Raw genomic sequence first — 12,173 nt, 5'->3', positions numbered from 1 at the left:
ACTAGAAAGAGAAGGGTTGTGATGATGGTGTGAACGCTCTGCCCCTCGGAGGACGGGTCAGGGACTAGAAAGAGAAGGGTTGTGATGATGGTGTGAACGCTCTGCCCCTCAGAGGACGGGTCAGGGACTAGAAAGAGAAGGGTTGTGATGATGGTGTGAACGCTCTGCCCCTCAGAGGACGGGTCAGGGACTAGAAAGAGAAGGGTTGTGATGATGGTGTGAACGCTCTGCCCCTCGGAGGACGGGTCAGGGACTAGAAAGAGAAGGGTTGTGATGATGGTGTGAACGCTCTGCCCCTCGGAGGACGGGTCAGGGACTAGAAAGAGGCGCCGCTCCAAGAGCCACGTAATGATCTGGTCACGTTGTCTTTTACATCCATGTTGCTTCCAGTGAATTTCTTACACGGACCTATCTTGTTTAAAAAAAAAAATATATATATATATATATATATATAGTAAATAAAACATTGATATGAGGTGAACTGAAAGCGCATCATTCATGGTGGTTTCTAGTTTTACTAAAAGATGAACTTGTTTTGTAAGGGTTTTATGCCCGTTTTGATGTAATGTGTCAATTATTTTAATCAAATTTTATTAGCATTTGCCTAATTTCAGCCTATTCGGATGACAATTGACGGCCATAATCTTGCTCACGTCCTTCCAGACGTCTCGATGGCAAAGCGTATGAAATGTGTTGGTAAGTTTGTCACGGATGTGAAAGAGATCAGCAAAAGATTCTTACCAGACACGCTAGCTGACGGCATCTGGCGTGACGTTGTCCACTCCTCGTTTTTCCCTCCTAGAGAAGGCTAGGAGAAATGGAGGAGCCATTGGAGGAAGGCTATAGGACGGTAGTCGGGACTGGACTCCTGTAAGGAGGCTCTGACTTTGGGCACAGCGGGTTCACGGTGGCTTCATAGATACATTGGTGGGGGAGATATTTTAGTTGGGCACACTCCTGTTGTCTTTGACTGTTTTCCTAACCAAACTAAACTGTAATAATTTTGTCTTTTTGGTGGCGTGTAATTATGTTTTCAAACAATAATGCAAGCATTTTTGTCTGTCGATAATGAATACCAACAGCAACATTTTAAGAATTAGAGGACATGAGGACAGCTAGGAGATGAGACAGGGACAGCTAGGAGAGGACACGGGGACAGCTAGGAGAGGACACAGGGACAGCTAGGAGAGGACACGGGGACAGCTAGGAGAGGACACGGGGACAGCTAGGAGAGGACATGGGGACAGCTAGGAGAGGACACGGGGACAGCTAGGAGAGGACACGGAGACAGCTAGGAGGGAGAACATTGGTACAGCTAGAGGACAAGGACAGCTATGAGAGAGAGGGTAGGTATGGAATGGTGAGGAAAGACGAGTGGACAGAAGGAGAGGAGGTTTGAGAGGAATAACTTAATGATGCATTAAACCAGCGGCTAGGCCAGGTGTGTCGGGTGTAAAGAGCACTTGTAGTGAATTACTAGAGAATATTAATTATTCCTCAAGGACATGATTGACGGGGCAACCATCTTCAATCAATGCAAATGAGCAATTTAGCCAGTAATTAATTGCTTTCATCATGCATGTGTTCCTGAAAGGGGAATGCCAACACTGCTTACTTACTTTTGGTTCTTGAAGTGGTATTTATAGAGCCAACTTTTAACATTGAAGTGAAGAAGCGCTTCTGTGTCCTTCCACACTATTTGTGTCCCGTCCAGCTGACTATAAAGCAAACTGAATTGCAGTAGAACCTTGTTTATCCAAACCCCTCAAACGAAGGTCATTCATTAGACCGAGATATTTGGATTATTAAAATATCTGTGAAAACGCAATGGAACTTCTTCTGAGATCCGTTTCCAAGTGCAATTTGGCAGAATTATTTTTATATATATATATATATATATATATATATATATATAAAAAAGTGACATGTTTAAATATGCAGCAGCCATGTGAAGTAGCCTACTTGGATGGGGGGGGGGGTATATAATATCCAGTCAGTTGGGAACTCTTGAGGTTTAGATTAATGAGGTTCTACTGTACATCAAGATGTTGCCAATGTGTCAGTAGTGAGGGACAGACAGTCATCAACTTCAGGTCAGTAGTGAGAGACAGACAGACTGACTCATCTCCTTCAGGTCAGTAGTGAGAGACAGACAGACTGACTCATCTCCTTCAGGTCAGTAGTGAGAGACAGACAGACTGACTCATCTCCTTCAGGTCAGTAGTGAGAGACAGACAGACAGGCAGACACATCTCCTTCAGGTCAGTAGTGAGAGACAGACAGACTGACTCATGTCCTTCAGGTCAGTAGTGAGGGACAGACAGACTGACTCATCTCCTTCAGGTCAGTAGTGAGGGACAGACAGACTGACTCATCTCCTTCAGGTCAGTAGTGAGAGACAGACAGACTGACTCATCTCCTTCAGGTCAGTAGTGAGAGACAGACAGACAGGCAGACACATCTCCTTCAAGGCCAGTAGTGAGAGACAGACAGACTGACTCATGTCCTTCAGGTCAGTAGTGAGGGACAGACAGACTGACTCATCTCCTTCAGGTCAGTAGTGAGGGACAGACAGACAGACAGACTGACTCATCTCCTTCAGGTCAGTAGTGAGAGACAGACAGACAGACAGACTGACTCATCTCCTTCAGGTCAGTAGTGAGAGACAGACAGACAGACTGACTGACTCATCTCCTTCAGGTCAGTAGAGAGAGACAGACAGACAGACAGACTGACTGACTCATCTCCTTCAGGTCAGTAGAGAGAGACAGACAGACAGACAGACTGACTGACTCATCTCCTTCAGGTCAGTAGAGAGAGACAGACAGACAGACTGACTGACTCATCTCCTTCAGGTCAGTAGAGAGAGAGAGACAGACAGACTGACTCATCTCCTTCAGGTCAGTAGAGAGAGAGAGACAGACAGACTGACTCATCTCCTTCAGGTCAGTAGTGAGAGACAGACAGACAGACTGACTCATCTCCTTCAGGTCAGTAGTGAGAGACAGACAGACAGACTGACTCATCTCCTTCAGGTCAGTAGTGAGGGACAGACAGACAGACTGACTCATCTCCTTCAGGTCAGTAGTGAGGGACAGACAGACAGACAGACTGACTCATCTCCTTCAGGTCAGTAGTGAGAGACAGACAGACAGACTGACTCATCTCCTTCAGGTCAGTAGTGAGGGACAGAGACTGTGAGTCAGCCTGTAGGAAGGCTAGGGGTCACATCCCTATACTATGGGTTTTCAGAACCATTTAAACGGAGGCCTTATTGATGGAGTGAGGAGCAGGCTGTTTGCTACCTGTTAGAACCCCTTGAATGAGGGGTCATCTATTTAGACTGTATAGCCTAGAACCACAAGTTATTTTAATGTTTTCAGCCCTAGAACCACAAGTTCTTTTAATGTTTTCAGCCCTAGAACCACAAGTTCTTTTAATGTTTTCAGCCCTAGAACCACAAGGTCTTTTTATGTTTTCAGCCTAGAACCACAAGGTCTTTTTATGTTTTCAGCCTAGAACCACAAGTTCTTTTAATGTTTTCAGCCTAGAACCACAAGTTCTTTTACCGTTTTCAGCCCAGAACCACAAGGTCTTTTACTGTTTTCAGCCCAGAACCACGCGTTGACAGAAGTGTAGTCTGGCTCCGGGGCCCAGTGTCTGACCAACCGGGGGGGGGGCCGTGACCTTTTGGTCTGGCTCCTGTTCCACTAGTTTCCCTGAACTGGAAAGATACACATTTTCTTTTCTTCTCCGTCTTATATCCACAACATGCTCACTAGGGTTTTTACAGCCAACGACATGCCTGTGGTCATTCAGAGGAAACCCAAACACTTAGAGTATTTATTGAAATGCCTCTGTATTTGGATAACCATCAGTAGCTACTGAGATAGCACGCAGCCTGCTCTTACTGTGTTCCTATGTAACACATTAGTGCCCCCCCCCCCACCCCCACCCCTGCTAGATCTGTACAGAAGCCTGCCCTGGATGTATGTAAATCCTGGCATGGATGGTGGTGGGTCTCTGGCTGTGAGATATGTGTGTGGTGGGAGGGGGATGGGTTTGGGGTGGGAGGGAGAGGGGGATGGGTTTGGAGTGGGAGGGGGATGGGTTTGGGGTGGGGTTCATGATTAATCAGCAGAAAGCTGTTAGCGGGCCCCTCTGCCGAGCTCCACAAGAGGGCTCAGAGTGCGTCTCACGAGTCTGAATTCCTCTACAGGCCAGAGTGGGGCTTCCCAGCACCAACTCAATATGTTTACACCAGTGGTGCCCAACCAGTCGATCGCGATCGACAGGTAGATCGCGGGCTGATTTCAAGTAGATCTTGATTAAAAAAATTTGATTATTAAAAAAAAAAAAAAAATGTTTTTTGCTAAATCAACTCTTCCTCTCCTTGTTAACTACAACAAGCAATGCTGTTTGTTATTTAAGATGAGGTCGGACTCGGCACGGACAGATTTGTGTTCATTATGCTGCTTTTATAAAGCCTCAAATGACGGCTTACAATATACAATTTTGGCTGGTAGCTCTCGGGCTAGGTGGTAAATAAAAAAGTAGATCTTGGTTCAAAAAAGGTTGGCCACCCCTGGTTTACACTATGGGATCAAAGACCCTGATAATGTGTTTATTAATATTTTTTTGTACTGTAGACTTCTTTAGACGATGAGAATGAAAGAGTGCGTTTTTGTCACATCGTTCTCAGGCTGGTTCATGGCCGTCCGTTTATCGCTGTATTGGTGGTTTTATTTTTATTTTCATGCTAAATTGAGTCATTTCATGAAAGATTATAAGCACAAGGTGGGAGCACTAGATTTAAAGAGGTTATTCTGCATGTAGGACACAAAATTTGACATATTTGTTGATTTATGTTGACCAGTGGAAAGATCAAGGGTCTTCTTCAACGACATTCTTTGTCAACTAATAGTCACAGGACCTGTTGACTACATTGATTAGTTGATTTCAACACGTGCAATAAGATACCAGAGACGAGCTTATCATTGGTCAGGAAATAACTCATTCAGTAAAAACGTATTAATCGATTAACAGTCTTAGTCGACTGAGACCAAACTGAACGATATATGAGGGACGGCCCTAGAGAAAACCCCATCGCTATTAGTTGACTAGTTGAGGACGGCTGCGATGAACGAGTACTCTGGGCATCTCTCTTTAGTGCCGTGCTGAAACGAGGCCACTGGCGACCTCGACGTCCCCCCGGAGCCCCACGGTGGAGCTCCGTATGTGGGCCCATGTTGTGTTTCTCCTGGCGACCTCGACGTCCCCCCGGAGCCCCACGGTGGAGCTCCGTATGTGGGCCCATGTTGTGTTTCTCCTGGCGACCTCGACGTCCCCCCGGAGCCCCACGGTGGAGCTCCGTATGTGGGCCCATGTTGTGTTTCTCCTGGCGACCTCGACGTCCCCCCGGAGCCCCACGGTGGAGCTCCGTATGTGGGCCCATGTTGTGTTTCTCCTGGCGACCTCGACGTCCCCCCGGAGCCCCACGGTGGAGCTCCGTATGTGGGCCCATGTTGTGTTTCTCCTGGCGACCTCGACGTCCCCCCGGAGCCCCACGGTGGAGCTCCGTATGTGGGCCCATGTTGTGTTTCTCCTGGCGACCTCGACGTCCCCCCGGAGCCCCACGGTGGAGCTCCGTATGTGGGCCCATGTTGTGTTTCTCCTGGCGACCTCGACGTCCCCCCGGAGCCCCACGGTGGAGCTCCGTATGTGGGCCCATGTTGTGTTTCTCCTGGCGACCTCGACGTCCCCCCGGAGCCCCACGGTGGAGCTCCGTATGTGGGCCCATGTTGTGTTTCTCCTGGCGACCTCGACGTCCCCCCGGAGCCCCACTGTGGAGCTCCGTGTGTGGGCCCATGTTGTGTTTCTCCTGTGTGCATGTTGATAGAGGGTGCCAGGCGACGGTGATTAGCGATGCCAACTTCCCCCGCAACGCACAGCGCTTTGAAATGGAGAGCTTCTGTCTCCATCAGCCCGCTCACCGCTAAACCTCCGGGTCGCTCGGCTTTGTTTGCTCAACACTGCTTTGATAAAAGTTCAGAATGTTACTATTGATCTTTAACCCTTTCGCTACCGAATGGTTAACCCTTTCACTGTGACAATCCAGAAGGTTAACCCTTTCACTGCCACACCACAGGTTAACCCTTTCACTACCACACTACAGACTGTTAACCTTCTGTAGTGTGGTAGTGAAAGGGTTAACCTTCTGTGGTGTGGTAGTGAAAGGGTTAAATAAGACGGAGCACCGGTTGTTTTGACGAGGAGTTGGTTGAGACCTTCAAGGCAGAGTCTAAGCGTAATGGAACGATGAACGGGGATGTCAAGTTTTTTTCCCTCTGAAACATCGTTCAGTCTCACTCAGACGTTTGTTTTAGTTTTGGCCTTGTACTTGGCAAACCCCTCTGCCTCAAATTCCCTTTTTTGAGAGTCTACTCTCTAATAAGCACCAGGAAAATGTTACATCTTTTTTTATTGCTTTTTGCGTGAAAGAACGTTGGAGCCTCAAGGTCAGAATCTCTCTGATCACTCTACTCGCCCAAGGCACTCCTACATATATTAAGAAACCTAAACCCTGCCAATCTCTTCACTGGGGTTTGGCCTAGCAGCAGGGCAAGGCACCCCTGGTTACAAGAAGCAGCTTGGCGAAAGTCTGGGTTCTAGTGTTTCATAGTGACTCAAGTAACGGTATTGACCCTCAATGGGCTGTTATTTCATCAAATGAGACGAAGCGAAAATTAGAGGTGACGCTTTGGTATACAAAGTGGGCGGAAAGCTGCAAACATGGCAAGACGGATCCATGCTGCTTCACTCTAGGAAACACGAACGGTGTTCGCTCGAAATGTTTACACTTGCGTGAGAAACTCCCCTGGTGTGATGGAGCCAATGTGGGCGTATCTTCTCATTGAATATGCAATGAGACTTTGTTATATAGTCCAGATCACATATATCCTATAGTCCAGATCGCATGACTATAATCCAGATCATATATATCCTATAGTCCAGATCATATATAACCTATAGTCCAGATCATATATAACTTATAGTGCAGATCATATATATCCTATAGTCCAGATCACGTATATCCTATAGTCCAGATAATATATAACCTATAGTCCAGATCATATATAACCTATAGTCCAGATCATATATAACATATAGTCCAGATCACGTATAACCTATAGTCCAGATCATATATAACCTATAGTCCAGATCACGTGTAACCTATAGTCCAGATCATATATAACCTATAGTCCAGATCATGTATATCCTATAGTCCAGATCACGTATATCCTATAGTCCTGATCACATATATCTGCTGCACGTTTAATCGATTTTAAACCGAAATCGCGATTTGGAATGATGCAATTAGCATTTTTTTTTTTTTTAACCAGGAAGTTTGGGAGAGGGAGGTAAGGGGTTTTAGATTGTGTGTTGTGAAGTTTAGACTTCAGAGAGGGAGAGTAAAGTACAGAAGAAAAAAAAGTACCGCTGGGTACCGGTATCGATTCCCAGGTAAAAAGAAACATTTTCAGGCTGTGTCCCGAAAATACCCACCGCGTAGCCCAGATGCAAGCCGCATTTTACAATAAACCTCTGTGGGGCTGCTTATTTTTTTTATTATTATAATCGCAATCGCAATATCCGTCAGAAAAATCGCAATTAGTTTATTTCCCAAAATCGTGCAGCCCTAGTCCAGATCGCCTGTACGTTAATGCCAAGCAAGCAGTGCAAAAATGCTTCCGCATTCGTCACCGCACGCTAGTGCGGTAAAGCGCCCTTCTTTTCAGACAAATGCTACCGTGCGTGCACCGGCGGCGGCGTGCTCGCTCAGGTGCGTGCGTGCGCCGGCGTGCTCGCGCGAGGTGCCCGCGCATGCGCATGAGATCCCGCCTTGAGCGGAGCTCAATATATATAAGTCACCGCCCTATATTCAGTATCTACCAATAGCTCAATTGGCAAGGACACATGGCTGTGGATCCTATGGCTTGTTTGCTGGCGAGTTCGAATCCCATCGAAAATATTTTTTAACGTGATTTTTTTTTAACGTGTATTATTTCGCCGGTTAAGGTTATTTCGCCGGTTAAGGTTAGGCATGGTTAAGGTTAAGGTTAAGGTTAGGCATTGTTTCGGAGTTGGTTAAGGTTAGAACGGTTAAGTTTAGGCGCTGTTAAGGAGCTGGTTAAGGTTAGAGTTTGTCAAAGAGAATGGCAATATAATTTCTATGGTTAAGGTTAGGCATGGTTTCGGAGTTGGTTAAGGTTAGAACGGTTAAGTTTAGGCGTTGTTAAGGAGCTGGTTAAGGTTAGAGTTTGTCAAAGAGAATGGCAATAGACAGCCTATTTCCGCGCGACCTGGGCGCTGGGCGGCGGAAAATGAAAGGCGCATTACTGCATGCCACTACGATAAATTTTTGCACTGCTTGCTTGGCATAAAGCTACACGCGTCCAGATCACATATATCCTATAGTCCAGATCACATATATCCTATAGTCCAGATTAGGGATGCCCCGATCGATCGGCCAGTGATCGGTATCGGCCAATAATCAGTATAAATATGAGATTGGGGAATTCCGATAATGCTTCCTACTCGCCGATTTTGAAGAGAAAGCGTGTGTGCGAGCGAGCATGAGAGTAAGTTACTTACTAAGTGTACTTGACTCGAGACGACGGAGCCCCGCTAACCCATACACTACACTGCCCCAGGTCGTTGAGACAACCAAGCATGCCGTGAAGACCCGCCCTACTCTGCCTCTGATTCGCAGACTGTGGGTGGGGGAATGTGATTGGATCAAAGCAGAGTCACACACAGACATGGCTCCAGTCATGTATTGCAGACAGAGACGCTGCTTGCATTAGAGAGAGCGGAGAATTTCTACTTGTTTTGTGTTGGCACTGTCTCGCAGATAATACATATGAAAATGGTTCAAATTAATTGAATTCAGCTCAATTCGATTTCAAACGGTAGTCTTTTTTATGTATAGGTTACTAATAATTATTTAATAAATATTAATTAACCCAAATCCCAGTTTTTACAGTATAACAAAAACAATCAGTATCGGCCGGTATGGCTCATAGACGATCGGTATCGGTGGCAAAAAAACGTGATCGGGGCATCCCTAGTCCAGATCACATATATCCTATAGTCCAGATCAAGACATGCACACCAACTGACCTCTTCATGGTCTAGGGAGGATTTCACAACACTTGGATCATGTGATAATTACATTTTTTGCATCACATTTTCTTTTCGTTTTGACTGAACAAGAGAAAATATCTTTATATTATAGGTTCTTCTAAATGTTTTTCCTCGACCGATAGTGATGTATATATATATATACATACACCCCTACAACCACAGCCTTCACTACCAGAATGAAGGGTTCATTCCTGCAGCCTGATGTAATGTTTTGACCTCAGCATCTAGTCACTGGTTTCAGCCCCATTGTCACCTCTCTGTTTGTGGCCACTGGGTGTTGTGTGGGTGTGTGTGTGTGTGATGGCGAAAGCTTGCGTTTCTATGTAAAAGAGAACGTGCATGTTTGTGTGAAGAGTCTGTGTCTGTGTGCATGATGGGGAAAGGAGGGTGTGACTGAGAAAGCGACTGTAGCAGCATGTGAATGGGAGATTTAATTTAAGATTTTAATTTATTATATGATAATGCATTGCTGTGACGTGTGCGTTTTTGACCGTGTGAAAGAAACATGTTTATGTGAGAGAACCCGCATGTGTGGCAGAAAATTATGCAGTCCTGCCCCACCCCCCCCAAAATTGTCCTAGGTATGTGCACGTGATTGAGTTTGTGTGTGTGTACGTGTTTACGTGCGCATCCCTTGTCCTGCAGGGGGTATATGTGTGATGCTGTTTGTCCTCAAGGTCTCTCCTCTTTTGCAGTGACCTCAGAAGCGGCTCTCGCACAGAGAGACACAGAGAGAGAGAAAGAGGGAGAGAGAGAATGCCATATACTGTCCCAACACACACCCTCATGCTAATGATCCAATACCACTACCAACATCACCTTGAAATTATACTGCTGTCCAAGCTGCTTTCAGCTTCCTCGTAGCGCTGTAGTCGTATCATTCCACCATGATTTGCCCCATTGGCCCTGGGAAGATCCCAGTTACACCGTTAAGATGGTTTAGAAGATCACGAAGATCGGTCAACAATTGCTTAAGTTATACATATTGGTATTCAGACCCCCCCCCCCCACCCCACCTGCTCAGTTTACCTCTAATATTGTAATTCTACCTGACCCCTCCTCTACCCGCAAGCACACACATACATACACATATCAATATTTATATATATATACTACTAGTACACCTAAAACTTGGTGTTCGTCTTCTTAAACCGACCAGAAAAAAACTCACCCTCTTTTTCTCTCTCTCTTTCAGGGGCCGAGGGCGAACAACAGCGTGGTATTCCCCTTACTAATACACCCCCCCCCTCCCTTTTTGTTCCTATTGAAAAAAAAAAGAATGAAAAAAGTCCCCCTCCCTTCCCCTTCCCCAACCCTCCCCCTCCCCCCAATAAAGGAAGAAACTCCCCAGAAGAGAAAAAAAAAAGACAAAAAAGGAAAGAAAAAAAATAGAAAACAAACCCGGTTCTTCTGGACAGAGAGACTGACTGGCCGCAGTGTGCGATTGTGTGTGAGCGTGGTGCGTGTGGAGGTTGGTGCGGTCGCCCCTGGTAAGGTATAAGCTGGCCGTTGGGGGAGAAATGTATATGGTGGCATTTTTTCATTTTTCTTTTTTTTTGTATTGTTTTTGTATTGTTTTTTTGGGGAAAAGAAAAACAAAAAAGGGAGAGGGAGGGAGATTACGTGATGATTTGATGATGCTGTCTCTCAGGCTGCAGATGTGTCCTTAAGTCTGGCTGTGACCACTTCCTCTTCACAACAACCAATCACCACACAGCCCACCAACACTCCCACCCCCCTGCACCCCCCCCAAACAAATGCTCGCAAAAAAAGAAAAAGAAAAGAAAAGAAAAACACATCGACGAGAAAAGGATATCTTACGATGGCGATGGTTACGATGTTCATTTTTGTTTATGTACCGTACATATGTATAACTTCCACTAGGGATGAGTTGGTTGTGTTTTTAAGTTTCGGTATTATCATTATTCCCTGCCTTTTGTCGTTCTGACCAGTTCCCCCTCATCCCTCCTTCCTTCAGCTGTCATCAGTTTGGCTCCTCCTCTTCCTGCCCTCACCTCCCCTCTCCTGTCCATCCCACACCTGTCACTGTCTCTCGCTCTCGCTCTGTCTTTTAAACAGAGGCCAGTGTTCATTAGTGGGGGCCACACATTCATTTTATTTGGGGGGTTTTAATTGATTGTAGCTCCGCCTTTAGCCCATTACACCCGTCACCCCCACCATGGCATGACCAGATCTCTGCATACTTTTTCATTTTTTAAGGGACCTCAGTGTTTTTTTTTTTTTATCCTTCCACTCCTCCCCCTGCTTTTTCCCCCCCATCCTCCCTCCGTTCCTTCCCCTTGCCTTTCTCTCTCTTCCTGTCTTCCCTCCTCCCCCACACCCCTCCTCTCTCTCTGTATATTAGACCACTTCTTGTCGTTTCAGGTTTCAAGACCAGTGGAGGCTGACAACCCCCCCACAGGTGGCGGCGCCCCCGCCCAATGTCTCAGCGGCGTCTCTCTCTCTCTCTGCTCCCGCTATGCACACTCACCCCATCCTGTCAGTGTGGGGGGGCGGGGGGCAGGGGGACCACAGGCCCGCTGCGGGGGGCATATACTACAACAACAAACGCTGATGTTGTCGCTTAACACTTTATTCGCGCGCACACACACACACACGCACACATAGATATAAAACACAGAGGTACATGAACATGCATACAGATGAACACGCCAGACAGACTGACAGACACACATAAACTGACGCCACTCGTGACACAATCGGCCACCCAACACATAATTTATAGAGAGAGAGCTGAAGCCAAGATATGAGCGAGGCAGGCAAGTTGACGTTGTGAGAGATTGAGAAAGGCAGGAGCAGAGAACGGGGTGTTTTTTAGGGTTACCTGGGCCCTTAAGGACCCTTGGTCTCTGTCCACGCGTCAGTGCAGTCACGGCTTGTCTCCAGAGGACCGGAGGGGCTAACGGCATTGATTATTAATTTAATACTTGGAGTGGGGGCGGAGC

At 46.5% G+C, this 12,173-nt stretch overlaps 1 protein-coding gene across 2 annotated transcripts in view; it reads left to right on the top strand.

Annotated features, from left to right (window-relative positions):
* Positions 1–12,173, top strand: part of pabpn1 (poly(A) binding protein, nuclear 1) — a 36,165-nt gene extending 23,992 nt beyond the window's left edge. The window contains exon 7 of one of the 2 annotated variants that reach the window (XM_084326165.1): positions 11,593–12,173. In XM_084326165.1, the coding sequence (XP_084182291.1) occupies positions 11,593–11,782 (190 nt within the window). In that variant the 3' untranslated portion in view covers positions 11,783–12,173. Of the gene's footprint in view, positions 1–10,402 lie in introns of both variants that reach the window. The other variant, XM_084326166.1, reaches the window with a different exon arrangement.

The sequence above is a fragment of the Notolepis coatsorum genome, assembly GCF_963971535.1.
Source record: "Notolepis coatsorum genome assembly, chromosome: 12".
Lineage (NCBI taxonomy): Eukaryota > Metazoa > Chordata > Actinopteri > Aulopiformes > Paralepididae > Notolepis > Notolepis coatsorum.
The sequence above is the reverse complement of the archived record's forward strand: the minus strand, read 5'-3'. Positions and strand labels throughout refer to the sequence as shown.